This window comes from Stegastes partitus, unplaced genomic scaffold, assembly GCF_000690725.1.
Source record: "Stegastes partitus isolate 25-593 unplaced genomic scaffold, Stegastes_partitus-1.0.2 Scaffold53, whole genome shotgun sequence".
Lineage (NCBI taxonomy): Eukaryota > Metazoa > Chordata > Actinopteri > Pomacentridae > Stegastes > Stegastes partitus.
The window spans coordinates 884,143-907,126 of record NW_007577784.1 but is presented as its reverse complement, the minus strand read 5'-3'; the positions used below and the strand labels follow the sequence as shown (position 1 = coordinate 907,126).

At 41.7% G+C, this 22,984-nt stretch overlaps 2 protein-coding genes across 3 annotated transcripts in view; both read left to right on the top strand.

Annotated features, from left to right (window-relative positions):
- Positions 1-4,332: 4,332 nt before the first annotated feature.
- Positions 4,333-9,262, top strand: LOC103352829 (E3 ubiquitin/ISG15 ligase TRIM25). Its single transcript, XM_008275501.1, has 4 exons — positions 4,333-4,959; positions 5,747-5,886; positions 7,141-7,308; positions 8,509-9,262. The coding sequence occupies exons 1-4, from the start codon at positions 4,333-4,335 to the stop codon at positions 9,215-9,217; spliced, it is 1,644 nt and encodes a 547-aa protein (XP_008273723.1). The 3' UTR covers positions 9,218-9,262.
- Positions 9,263-10,850: 1,588 nt separating this feature from the next.
- LOC103352820 (coiled-coil-helix-coiled-coil-helix domain-containing protein 6, mitochondrial-like) overlaps positions 10,851-22,984 on the top strand; it is a 94,898-nt gene continuing 82,764 nt past the window's right edge. For both annotated transcript variants that reach the window (XM_008275485.1, XM_008275484.1), the window contains exons 1-4: positions 10,851-11,043; positions 12,864-12,954; positions 14,346-14,460; positions 15,320-15,464. In XM_008275485.1, coding sequence (XP_008273707.1) covers positions 10,960-11,043; positions 12,864-12,954; positions 14,346-14,460; positions 15,320-15,464 — 435 coding nt within the window. In that variant the 5' untranslated portion in view covers positions 10,851-10,959. The remainder of the gene's footprint in view (positions 11,044-12,863; positions 12,955-14,345; positions 14,461-15,319; positions 15,465-22,984) is intronic.

The window sequence follows — 22,984 nt, the reverse complement described above, 5'->3', positions numbered from 1 at the left end:
TCAAATAAGAAAGGCGTCACAGTCAGCGATAAATTTCCTACGTCTTCTAATCGCTGACAGAATCTTGGAACATTGCCTCAGTATTTGTTTTTTTTGTTGTTGAAACTCTGCAGCTCCGAGTGATACACCTGCCAAGTTTGAAGTAGATCTGATATCCATTCATTCTCTATACAACGCTTAATCCTCACTAGGGGCGCTGGGGGGCTGGAGTCTATCCCAGCTGACACCCTGGACAAGTCACCAGTCTATCACAGGGCCACACTTACACAAACAACTCACATTCACACCTATAGACAGTTTACAATCACCAATTAACCTCAGCATGTTTTTGGACTGTGTGGGAGAAAGCCGGAGAACCCGGAGAGAACCCACGCTGCACGGGGAGAACATGCAGAAAGATCCCAGGTGTCCTCACCGGGACGTGAACCGGCGACCTTCTTGCTGTGAGGCAACGGTACTAACTCCAGAGCCATCTTGCGGCCCTGATTGGCAACATACTTTACATTCAGTTTAATCAGAGAGTCTTTCTTGAGTTCTTTTTTGAATCACTGCTGTATTCTTTCCTATTGAACATGCACAGATTTGGTTGTCTCTTGAAGAAGCTGGGCGCTGTCCAAAAGATGAAAATAAAAAACTACAGGTGTATACAATTGTGAAATGACACAGAGTGCAGTCTGACTTCTCTGCTTCTCCTCTGCACATTTCATGGGGCTTTTTCCTTCCCTTTGGATATCTAAACCATTCTCAAAAATCCACTTCACTTGAACAACAACCTCTGAGCTACCTGGGTTTTGTTGAAGATTTAGGCTGTGCAATAAAGCAGCTCTGCTTGTTTTTTATTTTCCTGGTGAGTTTGATGACTAGGCTCGCTGTTCTTAGTCCAAACAGTCACATTTGAGTTTCATCACACTAACACTAGTCACCTGCATTCTGTTCACCTTTGGTTTGTTTACATCACTCTGCTGTACATATTACCAGTTAGAATAGAACATCTGTAACATGCAGTGATGCTCTTCCAACAGCAGAGGGCAGCATCCTCATGAATACAAAGCCGCATAAGCATGAAGCAACTTTCAAGCTTTCAACATGAAGCATTTCCATGGTTACCTGAGAATCTCCCACTCGTCACATCTGCAGCGTTAAATGCAACAGTGATGGAAAGCAGTTAACTAGATTTACTCCATACTGTTCTTTAGAAGTGACTGTATTTCGATGTAATAATAGGTTCCACAATAGGTCATTCAGTTGTGTTAAATTGGTCCATTAACCCCATCCAGCTGCATCATGTTTGCAATATCTCACTTAATCGTACTAACTGTCAAGGTAAAACAAACTAAAATGGTATAATATGCACAATAATGTAGAACATTGTGTATTTTTCCTGGGATAATGCAGTGTACTCTTATCAGGACAGTGTTTTCTCTGCATTCAACTTAAAGCCAGTCTCAATTCATGTGTTCTCTTTGTCCAAACCACACTGTTAAAAAAAAAGAAGAAGACAAAATGTAGACTGAATTCACTTACCTAATGTTAGATGATATTTAAAAAATACTATTAAATGTTCATCTTTTAAAGAAAAGTGACAATATATATATGTATGTGTATATATCTGTGTATCCATCACCATGGCATTTAGAATTCCATAGAATTCTTTAGGGTTCTATAGAATTATTTAGAATTTTATAGAGTTATTTGGAGTTCTATAGAATTATCTAGAATTCTACAGAGTTATCAATCAAATCAAATCAAATCAGCTTTATTGTCATGTTGCTGTACACACACAGCAGTACAGGCAAGATGAGAGAGCGTTTCTTCAGGATTATTCAACCAGCAAGTTTTGCAGAATGCACATCTTGGATAAGACACTAAATGTTCGCTGTCTCCTGAAGGGGGCGCTGCATCCATGTGCGCCGCCATTCGTTGAACAAAGTGAACCTCTTCAGGTCCTGGTAGGTCTTCATGGACACAAAGACACACATGATGGTGTGACGATGGTGAAGCTGCAGATGCTGCCCAGAGCTAGCTGTCTGTCCACCTGGAGTAATGTCGTCCCCTCCCCTGAGATGCTGTCATGGAGCCATGTTTCTGTTAAAGCAGACACACAGCAGTCCCTCCACTCTCTGAGGGTTTCTCTCAGCAAACGTCCAGCTTGTTGTTGAGGGAGCGGACATTGGAGAGTAGGAGGACGGTCCTGCTGGTCTGGAGGGGTTAGCCTTTAGCCCAGCATGGATCCCGCCTCTCCTCCTCTTCCTCCTTTGTTTACGTTCATACCGATTGCTTCCTTCTCTCTCGGGTAACTGCTAACGTAGTCTCCGATCAGACTCCGTGTTGGTGTCGTACGTCCACATCACAACCGATCGCCGCAATTCCAGCATCGTTCACTGTCCTGACGCCCAGCAAAGTCTCCCAGCTGCAAGTTTTGGGGAATGAACATCTGGGATAGACAATACACTCAAAATGTTAACATTTGCTGTCTCCTGAAGGGGGCGCTGCGTCTATGCGCGCAGACATCACCATTGCAACAGTAAAACACTTTTTTCTCTATATATATGTGTATTTAGTATATTATATTAATATATATATATATATATATATATATATATATATATAATACTATAGTAAAACAGCCAGTTATCGTCATAGAGTAATGTCATTATCCTGTTTCAACAAAATTCCCCGAAATTGATTCCAGGAATAACTTTTGCCCGTTTAAAGTCATGGTCTGCCGATCATTACGGCTCATGGGCCGAGCGTCGGTCATGCGTGGCAGATTGTCACCCCCTGGTCAGTCGCAAACAGCAATGTGTTTTTGTCCATTACCTGCTCACCTGAGATCTGCTTCACTGAGTTATTCACACTATCTGACGTTAACTAGGGCACATCAAAGAGAATCGCATTGTTGCAGAGCATGTTGTCACTCATAGCTGAACTGCGTAGCCAGTTAATCATGATAAGTTCATCCTCTGTGTACCGTCCTGATTAAAGGAAACAACTTCTATTGATGGGGTGGCTTTTCATACCGACAAAGGTGAAATTTCTATGAAGCAAAACCATGAAGCTCCGTTTGAACAAACATAAACATTCTCTTTCCTTAAACACTTCATTTCCCAAACACATGTCAATGCGATACAGGCCGTGTAGATGGTGCTGGTCCAGTACATGGGCTAGTCTTCACACCCAAACCAGGTTATTGGAATATCCTGGACAAGGTCATAATTACATCCTGGACCGAGGATATGATAATAAGCGGGCAGCACCGTATCGATTATTTTTGCAGAGCGCTCTCTCATGTGTGTCATACCTTTACTGTCAGATGTACTTTTTAAGGGCTTTTTCCTAAAGTGTCTTTGTCATGCAAAACAGTTCTCACAGGTGTGCTGACAAACCTGTTAGAGTCGTGTAGTGAGACACACAAATGTGCAGATCTATATAATAATGTGTTAGGTGTGATGCATATCAGTCATGAGATGTGCTGTATGTACGTGTTTTAAACTTGGAACGACGAGAGTTTTTCATTAACAAGCTGAAAATGAATGATGTGCTTCAGTATACGTCTTATGTGTTGTGTTGTTATCCAACAAGGACTTCGGGTACAGCACCTGCAGTTATTGGTTATTTTGGAAACAGCCACCACTTTGAAACTGCCTAATTTTAGACTAAACACTTCACCTTTACTGAAATTCCATTCAGCTTTTTTCTTCCACTTCACCTTTTGTCAGTAGGTGACCCGGACGTCTTCACTGAACAGACTCTTCGGTGGCTCTTGAGTCTTTATCGGACGTTAGGAGGTGGAACTGACGCAGTGTTTACAGCCAACAAGAGATTTCAGTGCATTAGAGTTTACTGGTGTGTACGACACCAGCGTCCCGCATTTACTGTGCGTTCAAATGCAAGTACAGGTCATGTAACCATGACGAAGGCAACGGTGCTGCTGCTACATGAAACACTGAGTCTCTTTTATTACTGACCCTCATCAATTTTAATGTGAAATTAAGCCTATTAAAGAAAACTAAAGCCAAAGCAATAAAATTACCCGACAAGGAGGAAACTTGAGATCGGTCGCTTATTTCTACCATCAACAGCAGCCACGATGCTGGTGTGAATTCCTGGCAGCACAGACAACAGGGCCTCTTGGAAAGGAATGCTGTCCTGCACGTGTTTGTGGAAACACCTGCTGTCATCCTGATAGGTACAGACTGCTCACTTCCTTGTTTAGTCTGTACATTACCTGCCGTCACTGCAGACTCACCTGTCAGGTGGGAAGAAGAGATGACAACAGTGACAGGAGACGGAAGAAGAGAAAAAGAAGCTATCAGTCCATCACCTTGCATCATGTCTTTGCTAAAGCCGGAGGAGCAGCTTGTCCATGAGCTGAGCTGTCCCATCTGCCTCCAGCTCTACTCTGACCCCGTGGTCCTCCCCTGCGGCCACAACTACTGCCGAGCTTGCATCTGTAAGACCGCTGACACCACAGACAAGAGCGGGACGCTGCCACGCTGCCCAGAGTGTCGTGAGGAGTATCAGGGTGTGGGTTCCCTTCAGAAGAACTTCAAACTCTGCAGCATCATCGAAGGTTACCGAGCCGCTGCACCACAGCTGGACGGGCAGTCGGACGCTGACCTCGAGGGGATGAGGAGGGTTTTCTGCGACCACTGCATAGATGAGCAGACGCCGGCCGTGAAGACGTGCCTGAAGTGCGAGGTGTCGATGTGCTCCAGGCACCTTCAGAAACACCAGGAGAGAGAGTCCTTCAGGGAGCACACTGTGGTGGAGTCCCTGAACGAGCTGGGGACGAAGGGCTGCGCCGTCCATCGCCGTCCGCTGGAGTACTTCTGCTCCACTGACATGACCTTGCTGTGCATGACGTGCTTCGTAGAAGGTCACCACCTTAACCACGACGTTCTGACCTTTGGTGTGGCTGAAGAGGAGATGAGACGAGCGCTGGAGAGCCGCAGTAAGGTAACTTCAGTGGTGTCATCGCTGTACACTTCACTGTTATTGCTCAGAAGTTTGTCCTGCAGTTGTTTTGTTCCATGACTTTAAAGGATTTGCTGTCATTTACAATGTGGGGAATCAGTATTTAAGTGAAACACGGGGTAGCATTCTATTTTACATGTGAAGTTTTTTGAATTATGTCCAAACAATTTCCAAGATGTTGCTTGGAAAAAAAACAAAACCTCTGTAACTTGGCATAAAGAAATTATATTTAAATGAAATTACTGGCTGTACAAACCTGTAAAGTAAGTAATTCTTAAACAGAACACATGTAGTCAAGCAGCTATAAAAAGGCCCATGGGAAACAACAACTGAAACGCGACACATTTGAAGACTGAATGCGATGGATAGAGGATACCCAGCTCACTGTCTTTGTGTTTGGGAACTTGTGAATGACAAGAATGCAGAAGAGATTAAAATCCTGTCTGATGGGAAACAGTGTAATGTCTTCAGACACTTCTCGCTTCCAGATGACTGGTTCAAATTCTCAAATTACATCCGTGCCGAGTAGACGTGCCAAGTCATCACTCATACTTTGACATGTAGGCCTAGATATGACCATCCTCATCTTTCTTTCTTTTAACTTACATCAATAGGAAACTTAACCGAGTGGCCGGAAATATACTCAATGTGTTTTCCAAATGTGTGTAATCAGAAAAGTGCATCCAGTTATTCCAGATCTTTTGTGTTAAACACAATAGGAAGAACCCTTCTGTGTTTAAAACAGAACTAACAAACATGGCGCTCGCAGGTGGTTTCCAGCCGACTGCAGATGACGGAGAGTCTATTGCAGCAGACAGCAGAGGAGCAGGGAGCTTCTGAGGCCATAGGGGACAAGCTGGTCAACAAGGCTGTCGCTCTCATGGACAGTATGGCTGCTCTGATGGACAGGTAACACGCTGCACATGTGACGGTAGGAATCCTGCCTTCAACATGTGACATAAGCAGATATGTTCTCTGCTCCATCATTGCCCTAATGGAGCAGATCAGATTGGGTTCTAAAGTACAGGGGGTGTAAGTGGGAAGTTTCTTTTGTTTTGTTTTTTTTTAAATGTAAGCAACCCTGTCACACATTTAAATGATGGTAGAACTTAGTGTCATGAGACCATCACTGCAAAAAAGGTTAGCCCAAATATAAGACAAGTAAATTTTACTTGATAAGAAATCCTGAAATAAGATTTTTAATGTTCAATTTAAGATTGTACTGTAAAATCAAGGACTAAAAATGAGTAAATAACTTTTAAAACAAGCCAAATTATCCATTGTGTCTAAAAATAAGATTCTAAATCTTGGCAAGTCCCAGATTGTTTGCAGTGATCTACCCTCTGTCATAAGTCACGTCGCCAACAGGAAAATGTACAGTATGTGCACGATGTTTAAAACCGCAGCTAAAGGCCTGAAGAGGAGAATCAGTCAGCTGCAAATAAAAACCATAGATCATATCTCAGCAAAACAAAGATTTTGTGCCGTGAATCCGGTTCATCAGCATTTTTTTAGCCTGCCGGTAAACTGTTTGTTTCCCAGAGGCATAGACCATTCAAGGCTATTTATAAAACCTTTGGATGTGTACAATCCTTAAATTACAGTATAAATACAGTAAAAAAAATATGAGATTTTATGTAAAGGAGGAAGAGACACGACTGCCAAGCCTAAGAGGTGTGCTTTGGGTTAAAATACTGTTAAAATAAACACAATGGCATCGCTAACATGCTGATGTTTGTCATGTATACTGTTTCACCATCTTTGTTTATTGTACTTGCACACTAACGTAATCTGTTTTGCAAGTATTTGTAAAAAAAAAATAATAATAAATCGAAAACTGGACCTGACGATGGTGTCAAATAGAATAGAATAGAATAGAAAAATACTTTCTTTATCCCAGTCTGGGAAATTACTGTGAAATGAAAACAGACAGGACAATCAAAGTTATTACAATTAATCATGAAGAGGCCTGAATGTCAATCCATCCAATACTTGTTAAGACAATAAACATGGTTAAAGACACCCAGCTGTCCAATCATTAATATAAAATAAAAATAATTTAGAAAAGAAACAACCGAGCAGTCTTTCCGGTGATATACCAGCAATAGGACGAGGTAATAAAAGTGGTTCCAGTTCAGCTTCTGACTGATGTGTTGTGTTCAGGTACAGGGATCGTCTGCGTGTGCTGTTGGAGGAGGAGCGAGGCCAGCGCAGGAAAAGCTGGCAGCTCGGCGTGAATGTGCTGGAAGAGCAACAGCAGCAGCTGCTGGAGGCCCAGAGGAGCGCCGCACAGGCCCTCACCGAGACGGACACGTGCCTCTTTATACACAGGTAATATCTTTCAACTAAATTAATAAGTATATAGAACAACCTAAAAACTTTCTCTAAAAAAAGACAGTGTGCATAATTGCGTATTGCCATGAGTTGTGTCCCATGGCATATAGATAGATGAGACCAAAAATAAGACAAAAAAAGGCAACACATGGACCATAAAAATGTACAGTAGACGGGCGATATGACGCCCCTGCACTACCCAATAGTAACTGTTTTATTCCTTTTCCAATATTTTGCATTTTGATGACAGACTTCCTGGCCATGGAGAAAACTAAATGTGAGACGATTTGTTTTGGCTGCTCTCTGCTGGAGGGCTTGTGTTGCTCCACTTTTCTCTTTAAATACCCTAAAGGTGCTCTGCTAGACTGAAGACAACATACTCGACCATGTCACAGTTTTTTTTTTAGAAGCTCTGCTGTGATTTTGGCAGTGATCTTTGGATGGCTATTGTGCTGGAATATTTCTCTTCTGTCAAACTTCTGCAGACTAGGAGTCTTAATGTCAGCCAGGATGTTTGAATGTCCACATCTTTAAACACCATCTCTCCATATATCCCATATGATCACAATCCCATCTATGTCACTGTCAGGACTATACGTTCACTGTGGTGGTCCTGACCAGGTTCATGCCAAAGATGCTGGACCTCAGCATGAACTAAGCAAACTTGTCTTGGTCTTATCTGTCCAAAGAAGGTGCTCACAGTATTCTTAAGGCTTTTTTCATACTTTTTGGCAAAACTTATTCTTGCAATTTTGTCCTGAAGAGATGTTTTTCTTGGACACTACTACGGTGACACTTTTTACGTCCATCTTTGTGAAGTCTTATAATAAGATTTTTTTTCTCCCGAAAATTCTTTCCCATGTGGAGCCATGGTGCAGACATGCAACACACAGGTTCACAGTTGAGCAAGTTTTGGGGTTTGTGCCAAATTTTACAACCATATTCATGCAGTTGGACTAATTAAAATATCTTGAAATATCTTTTGACTTTTAAGGAATTTGCACAGGGGTGTGCTCACTTCTATTGTATACTGTATTTAAAACTATTCACATGATCAGCTTTACAAACTGAGATAATGCATACACCCAATACAACACAACACAGGCAAGTATTTACTTGATGCCATATACAAAGATGTGTCTGTATATTTATGCAGCTGACATGAGTATGGATAGAAAAGAATATTTTGTTCTCCAGGTTCATGCTGATTGAACGAAGCCTGAGAGAAGCCGTCACAGGCAACATCGCCGCCAAGATCCCCTCCAAGGCTCCGCTCAACACCAAGCGTCTTCAGGCAGGCCTCAAAACCCGAGACTTCAGATCAGAAATGACCCACCTGCTGGAGTCCCTCCACATCCTTCTGAACCCTCTGGAGCTCACCTACAACGTCTGCACCGCCCACCCCAGCTTGTTGGTGTCCAACGACCTGCGCACGGTCAAGTACAGCTCCAGCAAGCAGCCATATGTGGAGCACCCGGAGCGTTTTATGAGTGCGCCTCAGGTCCTGTGCAGTCAGGGTTTCTCGAGCGGTGAGCACATATGGGTGGTAGAGGTGGGGGCCAAGAGCATGTGGTCCTTGGGCGTGTGCTACAAGAGCATCCCTCGCCGTGGTGACCACAGCCGCCTGGGGCACAACTCCGTGTCCTGGAGGCTGCAGTGGAAGAACAACAAGCTGACGGTGTGCGAGTCCTCCTGCAACACGGCCCTCAAGGAAACCACCGTCCATCCCACCAGGATTGAGGTAGCGCTGGACTACGAAGGGGGGACGCTGACCTTCCACAGCACCAAAGAGCAAAGGGAGCACCTCCACACCTTCAGGGCTGTGTTCAGGGAGCCGGTTTACCCAGCGTTCAGTATTCATTCAAACACACCAGAGTCCTGGATCACGCTGCACAGTGGGGTGTGAGCAACTACTATTAAACCCGATTCAGGACTTTTGGGGTCTTTTGGACCCCAGGCCATTTGGTTTAGGTGACAGGTATTTTTATTTTTTTTAAGATTTTTCAATATATATATATATATAAAGAGGGACATTAGTCATGCATTTGGAACCAAAAATACGGCAACTTATCAGAAAATGTATTTTACATAGTATAAAGGTCTGTAATGAATACCAACAAATATTTTGCACATGTTTTGTCCAATGGACCCCAAAAGACCTTCCATGTATGGCAACATGAAAGTCCTGAATAGGGTTAATGTTTCCCATGCACATAACTTAAAGCTAAACTTTTTCTGGGCACTTTTGTATTTCCTACCGACTTTCAAAAGTCTTTCTGGAAATACGCTAAAACGTTTCCTTCAAGTGCAATTTCCGCCGTAATAAGTAGCTCAGATTGTAATGTTGTGGAGCTGTTCAGTGCTACATGTTCTCACTGACGTTAGAAAATAATCCTTCAGAGTATGTTTTGCATCACAGATACAAAAGCGTATGTTTTCTTTATAGCATGTCTGCATTACAGAATTTGAGCATTTTATTCATGTGGAATGATTTGTTTACAAAGACTTAATTAGTTTTTTTTTCACTAATAGGGTGATTTTGTGGATTTATTCATGTGGAATCTTTCTTTTTGTCTGAGACACCAGCAGTATGTAATGCTACCATTTTATCTGTTTATCGAATGTTACTTGAATAAATGTGCGTGCCTTTTATTTTCCTTATATGCAGCAAACAGTGAGTGGTGACATTTAGGCTGAACATGCTTTGTGCAATAAATAAACTTGGGTGGTTATTGTTTGTGTTTCTGTTGACAAGATGTTTGTGTATCTATGGCTGTATGTATGACAAATACAGTCGTCCTCAAATGTATTTTTACTCTCCCATTAAAGAAGGAAAGAAAAAGCTGTCACTGAAATAAGGTGAAATTGACAAAAGTAATAATATATATATATTTTAAAATGAAATCATGACATTGCTTTTGAATTGTGGTTCAACAGAAATGTTTTTTAAAAAAGAAGAAGAAGAAAAAAAACAAGTATGATGGGACCCTTAAACTAATATTTTGAGCCAATCACTGCAATCAAGTGTTTCCTGTAACTCTCAATCAGACTTCTGCACCTGTTGACAGGTATTTTGATTTTGGCCCACTGCTCATCAGCAAAGTGCTCTAATTTGTCCGGGACAGTTTTGTTTGTGTTTTTAAAAAATATATTCTTTTGAACCACAATTCAAAAGAAATGTTTTATTTCACTAAATTATAATTTTTATGACTACTTTTTTCAGTTTCTAGTTATTTGAGTGACGATTGTGAATTTTGCCTTTTCTATAACGGAAGGGCAGGAACACATCTGAGGACGACTGTAGGTTTTATGAGCATCTCTGGACAGTTCATTCATTCAAAGGTGCATTTTGGGGTTGCCAGGTTTGACTTCAAATCTGTAAATAAAGAATGATTCAACCAGTTTTACTTTACCAAAACGTACCTTCAAAACACATGTGCCTAAATTGTTTCTGAATAATTTCAGCTTTATTTTAAAATTAAGAAACCACGCTTTTGGTTTCGCACATACCCGTGAAAGGGGGATGATCGTGGAATTGTCTGGCAACCCGCATTCCATCTGTCACACATTCTGTCATTGGGCAGGACACAAACATTATTTCATGTTAGCAGCGTTATCCTGACGTTTGAACAGCTGTCAGCAGAAGGCATGGGCTCCGGAGAGAGTACAACCAGGAAAGTGTCTTTCGGTGTCGATGACGAGGACCGAGTCCGGATTCTCCGCGGAGTCAAGGTAATGCTAATCTAGCTAGCCTTGATAAGCCATGCTAACGTTACTTTAAATGGGGAGCTCGATGCTAACTAGCTGTTAGCGTGTTGCTACACAGCAGGTGAAGTTATCAGTTTAGCCTGAGCTCAACAATCGTGCTAAGTCTCCAAGCGACAGGTGAAGTGAGGAGGATGTAAAGGGATGCAGGGGCTGCGGCAGGTTGATGAACGAGCTGAAACGTGCCACCTTTTCGTCACGCCAAACTTCAGCCATAATAAGGGACAATTGGGAGTTCGCCTTGCTCATCAGCAGATTAATACAAAGTGGCTGATGACAAATGAAGTTTATAAATCTCCTGGGATTTCTGATAAATTCGGCGTTCACATTATCCCCCTAGCAGTTGTAAATTTACCACAAATTGCACATTTTCACGGTTCATTTGCTGCCGTCGGGCGTTTGCTAACAGCGTCGGTGATAATGCGCTCAGCTAGCAGATAAGAGACAAACCAAGCGTCAAAGTTTGCTGCTTCTCTACTTGAACTTGTCAGCTGTATGGCGGATGTGTCCCTGAAATAGGGAGAAATTAGCATTATATCTCAGCGGCCAAAAAAAATTGTCGCAGCAGAGGATGTTATTTTTCATTACTAAGTTGGCTTTAAATGAGCAGATTTTGAATGAGGTTTGGTGTGCTCCTCACTGCCTTTTTTTTTGACACTGCTGCGTTCCCGTGCTTTTCTGCGTGTCGGACATTTGTGTTGTAACCAACCGGTGACTTTGTAATGCAATCACCAAAACATATGCAACCACTGGAAACGTTGTAAATATGCTTAACACTGTGGAGAGTGTGTTTTAAACAGATAATAGATTTTTTGGAGGAGTGAATAAACACACACAGTTTTGATCAGCCAACAGATGGCCTTCACAAAATAGACACAACATAATGGATCGTAAGTTCAGGGGTAGGGGTTTCTGGCAGGACACAGTGTCTGCAGTAAATATTTTCTCAACCAAAAATCCTCACAGTTGCACAGTTTCTGGACGGAGGTTTGGTTTAACAGCCTTATGCACCAAAGAGAGGCGTTTGTATTTATTTTTCCTTTCTTGCTGAACTCAAATGGTTCAGGTTCTTGCCGTACTGTAGTGATGCAGAAGTGTACTTGTCGCTCCCTCAGTGATTATAGGTGGAGAGCTCTTTAGACTAACTGCAATGGGTGTGGTCAGAGGAGGTCAGGGACATTAGTGTTTACGGTGTCTTTCAAATTTCCTACAGGAATTGAAGGTAGCTTCAGATCGAGTTAGAGTTCTGCACATATGAAAGTTTAACAGTTGCTTGAATATGAAAGTCCAAGCAAACAAGTTAAAAGTTTACACTTCTGGTGCTTCCATGCAAGGACTGTCTGCACTGTCAGCAAAAACACAAACCGAATACAAAGAGTCTTACAGATAGCCTAATCCTTTCCACAGCCCTGGTTGCACATTCAGAAGTTGTGAGTCATAGAAACAGTGACTAAGTAAATGGTGCTGCCTTTTGTGGTTTTTTAGTGTCTCTATGTTTAGCCATTTTCCTGGATACACACTGACATGCACGCGTACACAAATAAAGGCGAGCTGCATTGATCTTGTGTTTTTTTTTTGCATACTTAGCAGGCTCGAGTGTTTTTCCTCAAAAAAAAAGATGTTTTTCATCTAAAAAAAAAAAAAAAATCACAACAGGTCATGTGATTTGCTTCATAGCTGACTGAAAAAACCTTTAGATCTAAATTAGTTGTTGATTCTGTACATATCTGACTTAAAAAAAATAATAAAAAAAAACAATAAAATTTGCTCTTCATCCCTCTGTTCAGCTGTCAGAAGATGTCCTTCAGAGGATGAGAGGAGTGGCCAACATTGCTCCAGAACGCCCATCAGCAACCTCAAGCCCTCAGAAAGACACAGGTAACGTGCACCTTCCAGCTTTCCTTTCCTCAGTTCCTGTGAAAACTCAAACACAAAAGCTGCTCGCTGATCGTTAAAGTGCTATTTGCATGTTATCGACCATGTGCAGATACTGTTGTTATGCAAACAGTGTGCGTCCTGAAAGGGAAATCTAAAAAGAAATTGTCTTAGTTGTCAATCTTGTCTCAGCATGAAGACGAAACATTTTTATTAGAAAACATGTGGAACAAATTGGAGGCCTGACAGTTGAAAGATGAGAGCGATTACTACTGTAGGCAAGAAGCATCTAAAAGTGAATACACCTGTGACGTCCAATCATCCTACCTGCAGGAACACATAAACATTGGCTGTGTAACTTTAAACTTTAAAAATCTCAATGTGAGACTTCAGGAGGTATATATTGAACCACAGTACCACTAATCAGAGCTGCAATGGCCATCCTTCTAACAGGAGGCCACAGACTCACAGGACTGAAAAACAGGTCCGCAAGAGCTTCAGACTTTGCACAGCGGTTATCAATGGAAATGTGAGTTTTTATGACAGCTCAGACAGTGTGAAGAACAGTTTGTCATGTCAGCCTCTGTGCAAGAAAAACAAGCGTGTGTGCTAATCAGTATAAAACTGGGAGAGGAAACTAAAAGACCTGAAATGAAGCCTGAGGAATACTGGGAGCTCATTCTTTTCTTGGATGAGACCCGCACAACCTGATGTTTGGCGTGAACTTGTCCAGGACGACCACAGTGGATGCATGGTGCTGACAGTGACGCACAGAGGTGGCAATGTGACTGCAAAAGATGTCAGGGAGATGACATTCATAGATGGCATCATGAATGCTGATGAGACGAGAGAAATATTCCACAACAATGATCCAAAGCCAAAATGACGCAAGAGTTTCTAATAAGGATGAAGTGATCGTTTCTTGATGACACATTTGGGATGTTTTAAAGAGAAAGGCAGAGGAGCACAACCCCTTCAGCAAAGAGCAGCTGAAAAAATCTGTCTCCCGAAGATGGACACTGGTACTGTTGAAAGGAATTAAAGATTTTAATCTCACTAATGAGTGGTGTATTGACTTTTTCTGTGTTGAGTTCCTACTGAGGCGGTTTGTGTGTTTAATAGAGTAAATCGAGAGAGCAAATATCCTATTGTTTTAGCTAAAAGTAATGTAATTGCTGTGGGATGATAGAATTCTGAACCATTTGACATTTAAGTGATTTTGCAAAGGCGTGCGCTCGTTTAATCTTTCTGTTGTGTACTGTAAATACAAGCCTTGAACAACATAACCCTTCACTTATTAACATCTATCACAAAGTCTCAAGACTGCAACAATGCATAGTGGCTTGTCTCCTGCAAGACTTTTAACTGTATACATTCCCTCTTTCTTTGTTCAGGTGCCTCTCGCACTGCTAGTTCAGGCTCCCGACCTCAGCAGAACCCACAGCACCGGGCCCAACCCAGCAACCCGTCCAGCAAACCGGCCTCCTACGCCAAGGAAGAACAAAAGAGGTGGGTTGTGGAAGAACATGTGCAAGAAATAAATACATACAAATATGGTCCGAAATCTTCTTACCGCTGACCAGAACTATGTGGAGAAAACCATTCGCAGCAGAGAAAGATGCAACCCTGGGACCATTTCAGAAACGTTCTTTACATCAACCTTTATATCTAGATGTGCTTTCTCTTTAAAAGTCTGCCGGATCATTTTGAGTTTTCGGGTTTCATGCATGATTGCACAGTGAGTAAAGCTACTTAAAAAACAAACAAAATTAAATTACAAAATAACCTGCAAAGCCAAGAGAAGTGGACCAGAATATTAAATGTGTATTTTTGGGTATTACGATCAAAATATCACCGAGCTGCTTATTCCGTTCATTCGGTTATATGATTGCATGCCGCAGTTTGTTTTTGCAGCGATGTGGGGCTTTGTGCAACTGAAGAAAGAAATTGTATTTTAATGGATTTTCAAAAGAGGCGCAGGTTTACTTGTTTAATAGATGTTTATAGTGTATACATCATAGTCTAGAGTGTTTTAGCTTATATGCAGTAATCAGATTCTTTTGGTTTGTTTGGCTCTCTGTTTTAAGAAACGGGAGGGCATCAGTTTATGTTTGAGAATCTTGGGTTAGATTGGGGCAAAAAAAAAAAATGTTAGAGTCCATCATTAAAGCTAAAATCCAAGCGACGTGGTTCAGGCTCCCTTATGTGCATGTTTTCAATATTCTATGGATTTGACAGGTTTAAAATGTTGTATACGTCGCCCCCCTCTGGACATATATGTTTACAGCATTCGTCAGAAGACTGTCAACCTGCCAGGCTGCAGTGAATGTAAACGTTAATTTACTTAAGTGTTGCGAATGTGTTTAAGGTTCGAACGGCAGCAGACGGCGCTGAAGGAGGAGTTTGCCAAGTTGGCGCAGAGAGAGAAGGAGGCCGCGAGGGAGGAGATGACGAAAGCCATGAGCCGGGAAAGACAACACAAACGTCAGGAAGCAGACAAGGCCAAACAACTGGTAGGTACACACACAAACACACACACACACACACACTCATGGATGCATCAAACACAGTTTCTACTTCAGCTGTAAACTCTGTTGGTTCTGACTTGTTTCCTGTCTTGTGTCATATCCGTGCAAAACTGTTCACCAGGTGTCCTAGTTTTAGCTTCTGTAAAAGCAGAGAGGCTAATGATACTTTCCAAGGACAATTTGCTGTTTCAGCTTTACACCAACACAACTAATTTTCATTGCCAATGAGAATTTAAATGATATCGATAGGCAATGTCAAAAACACTAACCATTCACAGTGCACAAAAACTGATTCTTTGGTTTTTGCTGGAAGGCCAGTCTCCCTATGGGGATCAATAAAGTCTTCTAATTCTGAGGTCTATTGAAGCTAATGGAGTCTAAAGCATGCTGTCAAGATATAGTTACCTTCAAACTGGCAGAAAATTCAAAATGCTTGAATGTATTTACAGTTTCTTAAATGCCTTGCTGTCAGTTCACATTCAGATAATGACTACTGGTTTTTTTTTTTGTTTTTTTTTAATGTGGAGATTGTTTTTAGTTCCTTTTTTAAAAAAAGCGATACTGGTTAAGGCACTAAAAGCATATGAGTGTCAAGTGTAAGCACACCAGTCGATCTGCATGGTGACGCATCATATAGTCTTCTGAGACTGCTCAGAAGAAGAAGAAGAAGCTTTATTGTCATCATACAAGAAATACAGCAAAATTTCATTTGGCATCAATTTTGCAGCAGCTAATATGGTCACAAGAACAAAAGTTAAAAGATGAAATAAATAATAAAATAGCAATAAAATATAAAAAATAAAATAAATGCTCTATTAAAAGTGCTAAAGAGCATTTGTTAGAAGAAGTCCGTAAACTGGAAGTGTTGCATCATAGTCGAAAGAATAACATCTGCGTCACTGAGGTGGACCCCCACTGATACACACCGACCTAATATCTGTGTTGTACTTAAACAATAAACACGTGGAGGATGCATTTTGTGTATCATCTAAGCTCATGTGTTAACTGCAATGTCTTCCTCATAAAATACTAGCAGAGCTGACTATTTTTTTTCCTCTTTCGGTGGATGCTTGAGCTTCACTGTGCAGAGTGACGGAGCTCATGTGCACAGGGAAGGAGGCGCAATTACAGTTTCACAAATTAGGTATTAAGTAATGACGCATGTAAGGTGCTCACTGCAGATATTTACATTTCCGTGTACTTTGTGATAAATAATGAAGTCGTGCTCGTGAAGGTGGCCTGGTGGGCAGCCATTTTTATTACTGAAAATGAAACATTTGCAAACATCGGGGTGTACAGATCAGCAGCAGTAAACAGCACTTGACATCGAAGGTACATTGGTTAAGACAGATTGCATAAATAATATGAAATGATTTAATAAAATACAGGAAATAAACATTTCACAAATAAAAGAAGAAGCATGTTTGCTCTGCTATAGTGGCTGTAGAGGTCATCGGATATTTTCAATTTTTCATTGGCTCTGAGGACATTAGATTTAAAGCACTGCTTGTTCAGAGCTTCTAAAAAGCCTTGCTGTCGTGACGAAGGCGCTGTGGGCTCTTGCTGTGGGAATTGAGCAACTCTCTCTCCCTCTGTTGCATGTGGTGACGAGTAACATAACCAGCATGTAGCCGCAGCCACGGTGAGGTGCATCCTGACAGGTGTGATCACGTTGCTGTTATCAGCCATAAAGTGTGCCGATAGGTCCAAGTTTTAGTTTTTTATCCAAATGCTGGGTGCCGTGTTTGCTGCCCCAGAAAAGGAAGTAGAGTTCTTGCAGTTTTGTGACGATGTCTTTCAGCCTCTCCTCAACATTACTGGTCTGAACAGTAAAGGCTAGCGGGCAGCTACAATGCAGGCAGGAGGAAAGATACAGGTTTGGCAGTGTTCTGCCCTCCAATGCATGCTTTGATTCAGAGTGTGTATGGAGAAGAAGGCCCTGTTCACCGACGAATGAGAGACATAGACAAAGCAGGGCACAGCTCACCAAGTAAATAAGATCTGATCCATTTTAAAGAAGATAAAGTCAATATGGTGGCGGGTTGCCACAAAGTAAAGTCACTCTGATGACATAATTTTTTATGTGAAGTGTGCATATTTACCTCAACTTGTCATGATAAGGGGAAAACTTTTGTTTTTTTTAAAACTTGAAACCTATTTTATTGGATTCCTTGACCCCAAAAATATACACTTTGACACCAAATTTCAAACAGAAGCAAAGATATGGGCTCTAGAGTATTTTTGGTGCATTGGCGGCCATTTTTGAAAAAGTGTGTGTATTTCTGATACAAAGTGTGATCTCACTTATGTCTTAGGATCAATTTATTTGTATGACCCTAAGGTACTTCCATACCAAAGGGGACCTTTGCATCATAACCTGAAGTCAAAGGCCTATTTTTTGGGCTTAACCTCCCGACTATATATAGGAAACACTGCAATCCAAGGCTGGTACCTGCAGGACCGATTTGTGACGTCACAACTAATCTGGAAGTCAATTCTGGTCCATTAGCCAACTTACGCAACTTGATGTGGAGACTTTGCGTTGCACTTGCAGTCTTAATGTTGTTGCTGATGTTGTGTTGGTGTTGTGTTGTTTTTCTAGTACATATCAATAAAGTTTTATTCTATTCTATTTCTATTCTATTCTATTAATGGAATGAAGAGGCAGTTACCAGACACAGAGGACTGTCAAAATAAGTTGAAACATGGACTTGTTTCATCCCTGTCTTTGTTGTGCATTATTGTATATATCGATATGTTATCATCACTTGTGGGTCAGTGGAATAATGTGAAACCATCAGTGGTATGGTGTAATGTGTCACCAGCTCGTGTGCCTTTGCGTCTGTAATCCTTTTCTTTATCTTGTGCACATGTGTGGGACAAAATACAACATAGAAAACATCTCCACCACAACTAGATGCCACAGGAAACTTCAGAGGGAATTCATATGTGAAATTTCAGCTCATGCAGAAGCAGCACGTCTGTCTTACCTTTAAGATTTGGAGCAAATGTAGACGATGTTACGTAGCTCACGCAGCCTAACAACCAGCCACGCCAACTGTCTCTGTTTGCCGTCACCTAATGTGCAGCACTAGAATGACTGGGACACTTGTGATGTGCAGTATGTTGCTTCATCAACACTCCAATGCCACGTCTGAGTTTACATTTCAATAATCTTTTGTTTGTACTTTTTCCAGCTAACATGCACACAGCTAACGACTTTGTCCTTGACTGTCATTCAGACTTTACAGAAACTTTAAATATAATTTTTGTCACACAGTCCTGTCGTTAATGTTGGAAAAAATAATCATCAGTTCCCTGCAGTAACCACTAGTGACCTACAGGGGGAGCTCTTGCAGTCTGTGTGCCGTGTCACCCTTTTGAGTTTGGGTCAGCAGTCATCCTGGCAGTTTTGACAGAAGACTTTAGCTTTTACACGAGTTCAGTGATAAAGCCGCGTATGAGCGGATTAATTTGAGTGTCTCTCCGTGGGGGGGGGAGATACGTTTATGCAGGCTGAAGTCATGATTCAGTCTGGTGAGTTTTTCTCCGGTTAAATCGCATGTTGGAGCGGTTTGCACAGACACAAATTGGTTCTCGGGATTGCGTTTGTAATTTCCATGGTGATACTCCCCTCTGCCTCCTCCTCCTCCTCCTTCTTATCCTCCTCTTTCACCTATTTCATCCCCCTTCTTCTTCTTCTTCTTCTTCTATCTCCCCCTCTTTGCCATGTTCCCTCTCGCTCATTTTCTTGCCTTTCCTTCTTTCTTCTCTGCTACCCCCGCCGTCTATCTCCCTCTGTCTTTCTCTGTTTTCTATCCCAACCCATCACTCTCTCCGTCCTGCCCTGGAGATAGTATTATCAGCGTAGTGCAAGCGGTAAATTGCACCCTGAGAGTTTCCTGGAGCTGGAGATAGGAGTCGTGTGGGGTTGGAGGTATAGATGTGGGAAGGTTGGGGCGGGGGGAGAAGCTTGTTGTACACCTCAGCCAGTGCCTGTTTCACGTGACTCTTCCTCCCACTCCTCGCCTCTTCCACTCGCCTCCCCCCATGTCGAGACGTGCTGTAGCGCCCGTCTTATCTGCACTCCAACATACTCCCACCGCTAATAGAAAGCTGCTGGAGGGGGCGTCGTGAGCAGAATGACCGCTTGAGCAGGACCGGACCTCCTGATGCTGAGGGCTCCTTGTAATTACTGTTTCCTGTGCTATGAATACATATACGCATCAAGTGTGAGTAGATTCGCTCGCATTTTTCGACTCAGATGTTGTGGAATCAGAGATCACCCGTCATCTGCAGCTCTTTGTCCTTTGCAGCCCCCGAAAAATCACGCAAGTTAAAGAGCAGTTCTTTTGTAGCTGTTGTGAGAATGTGATGCTCCGTTGTAGTAACACAGCCGGGGCTATGCTGAGGCTATGCAATGCATTGTTATTGTCAAAATCTGGGAATAGAAACTTGCATATTAGCTTGTGCCACTTCAGCCAGATCAGGTTAAAAATGGGCTCAAGTGAGACGTACACAGTTGAAACCAGAAGTTTACATACACTGTATAAAAAGACATAAATATTATTTTTTTTCTCACTTTCTGACATTAAATCAGACTAAACTTTTTCTGTTTTAGGTCAGTTAGGATTACCAACATTATTTCTATTTGCTAAACGCCAGAATAATGAGAGAGAGAATTTTATTACTTTCTTCAAAATCAGAAGTTTACATCCACTAAGATGCCTTCTAACTATTTGGGAAAGCCCAGATGATGATGTCATGGCTTTGGAAGCTTTTGATAGGTTAATTGACAGCATTTGAATTAATTGGAGGTATACCTGTGGATGTATTTTAAGGCACACCTCAAACACACTGCTTCCTTTTGTGACGACATGGAAGGTCTAAAGAAATCAGCCAAGATATCAGGAAGAGAATTGTGGACCTCAACCAGTCTGGTTCATCCTTGGGCACCATTTCCAGATGCCTGAAGGTTCCACGTTCATCTGTTCAGACAATTATACTCAAGTATAACCACCATGGAAGGAGACGGGTTCTGTGTCCCAGAGATGAAGTGATTTGGTGAATATCAACCCCAGAACAAACATGTTGTTGGGCTGTTTTGCTGCAGGAAGGACTGGTGCACTTCACTAAATAGATGGCATCATGAGGAAAGAACATTATGTGGAAATATTGAAGCAACATCTCAAGACATGACATGGGGTTGATATACACATTTTGCACCAAAAGTGTATGTAAACTTCTGACTTTAAAGAAAGTAATAAAAAATTCTCTCTCTCATTATTCTGGCGTTTAGCAAATATAAATAATGTTGGTAATCCCAACTGACCTAAAACAGGAAGATTTTAGTCTGACCTAAAGTCAGACAAGGAGAATAAAAGGTTTCATGTCTTTTTATACAGCGTATGTAAACTTCTGGTTTTAACTACTTCCAGCAACGTGCAGCATCTTCATCATTAACTTTGAGTCTCGTTTCTTCCTGCCTGATGGATGTAAATCTAATATTCACTCTTCTTTTAGCTCATGGTCTCTAACTTGTGGGAAATATATCTTATATCTATAACCGTTTTCATCAGAGAGTTGCTTGCTTTGCAGACAAGGACTCTGAGACACAGCTGAGGACCATAAAACCAAAACAATAAGCTGAAAGAAAGTCTTGTGATGTGAACGGCAGAGCTGAGTAATAACCCTCTGTAGGTCCGTCACAGGCAGTGACTCAGTTCACATTACACAAAGTAACATGAGCATAGAAACAGGATATTTAGTGCAGCTTTAAAGGGATATCTTCAATCAATCAATCAATGGAATTTTATTTGTATAGCCCTTTACAATAACCAAAAGGTACCCAACATGCTTCACAACAAAGCCTTAAAAGCAGTACATACAAGCAAAAACATAAAACACAGGTTTTAGACTGTGGAAAGTGCTGCAGGTTATTAAAAGCCTTCCAAAAGTACTTAAAATAGACCAAAACAATATAAGAAGTGAAGAATAAATAGAATAGAAAAACAGGACTGCCCTAGTCTGAATTGAAAGCCGATCTACAAAAGTGGGTCTTCAGCTTTGATTTAAAAATGCCAAGGTCAGGAGTGGTGCGAATGTCAGGGGGCAGTTTGTTCCACAGTCTGGTGGCAGTGACAGCAAAAGAACGACCGTCCCACTGTTTAAATCTTGACCTTGGGACTTCGAGCAGAAGCTGACCCAAAAATGTAATTGAACACATGAAACCGGTCCAGTCATTGACCACATACATATTCCTTATTGTTTGAAAGTACAGTACGTATCAAATATTGGATTGATTTTCAATGAAATGACTTCTTACTCAAGACAAAACAGCTGCTTCTTAGTGCAGCCATGTGCTTTAAAGATGCTTTACTACGACTACAAATGGATTTTGATAGTAGGGCCCCCAAATTAGAGTACCTCTCAGCATGACAGGTGGCATTATGACAAAGTCCCATAGTCAGACGCTACCCTACATTTGGCAGGTGGCCCATGTGAATTTCACAGAGAAAAGTTTGAAGAGATGACAGCTACGCAGTATTGCCTGGAGAGAGAGAGGGGAAAAAAAGGGACGAGGAAGACTGAACATATGAGAAGATGAGAAATAGGAGCTGACAGCTGATTAAGCATTTACTAAGTAATTGGAAGCAAGAAGGATGTGAGAATGAAAAAGAAGTGACTGAACATTTTGTGAAGGGTCGGGATAAAGAATGAAGAGGAGCCGAGAATGAATGGGAGCGAAAGGGAAGATGACACGCATTTCCTGTGGAATTGAACTGAAGAGAAAGGAATGAATCGGCGAGTGGGGAAAAAAAAAAGAAGTCTTCACAAGTGATTTAACATTTCCTAGAGGATCATGAGAAGGTGGAAGAGAGGAGCAACAACGGCACGATGAAAGGGAAGGAGTGACTATTTGGAATGTTTCTTTGTCGCTGCTGGAGAATGAGTCGCAGAAAGAAGAGGATTGTGCGGTGTGATTTTAAAAAGACTAATATGGATCAACATTTTGGCACGCTCGCAAGGAGGTAGACGGAGAGGACAGGAAGGATGAGGAGGAGAAGAGGGGCTGACAGAAATCTGAAGGATAAGGAAAAGAACAAGGAGTAGAAGGAAATAAGTGACAAGAGGAGGAGGAAGAATGGCACAAAGGAAGAGCGATACGTGTCCAACCATTACCTTGATATTCGAACAAGAAGCTGAAAAAAAAAAGAATGATGTTTGACAAATGAGTAAACAGGTTTTACGGTGAAGGAAGAGACGGAGGAGACGACAGATAAATACGCAGCTCAGTTGTGCATAATCACAGTGAGGAAGGCAAACGGGCACAATGGCTGAAAGGTGCTGCCACATATAGCTAACATCAAATACAAGTTATTGCAGGACAAAAACGGATGATATGGATGACACGGGCTAAAGTGACCTGAGCCCTCTGGCCACCTGATTATCCATCCATAATCCTCACTAGGGTGGCGGGAGGGTTGGAGTCTATCCCAGCTGAC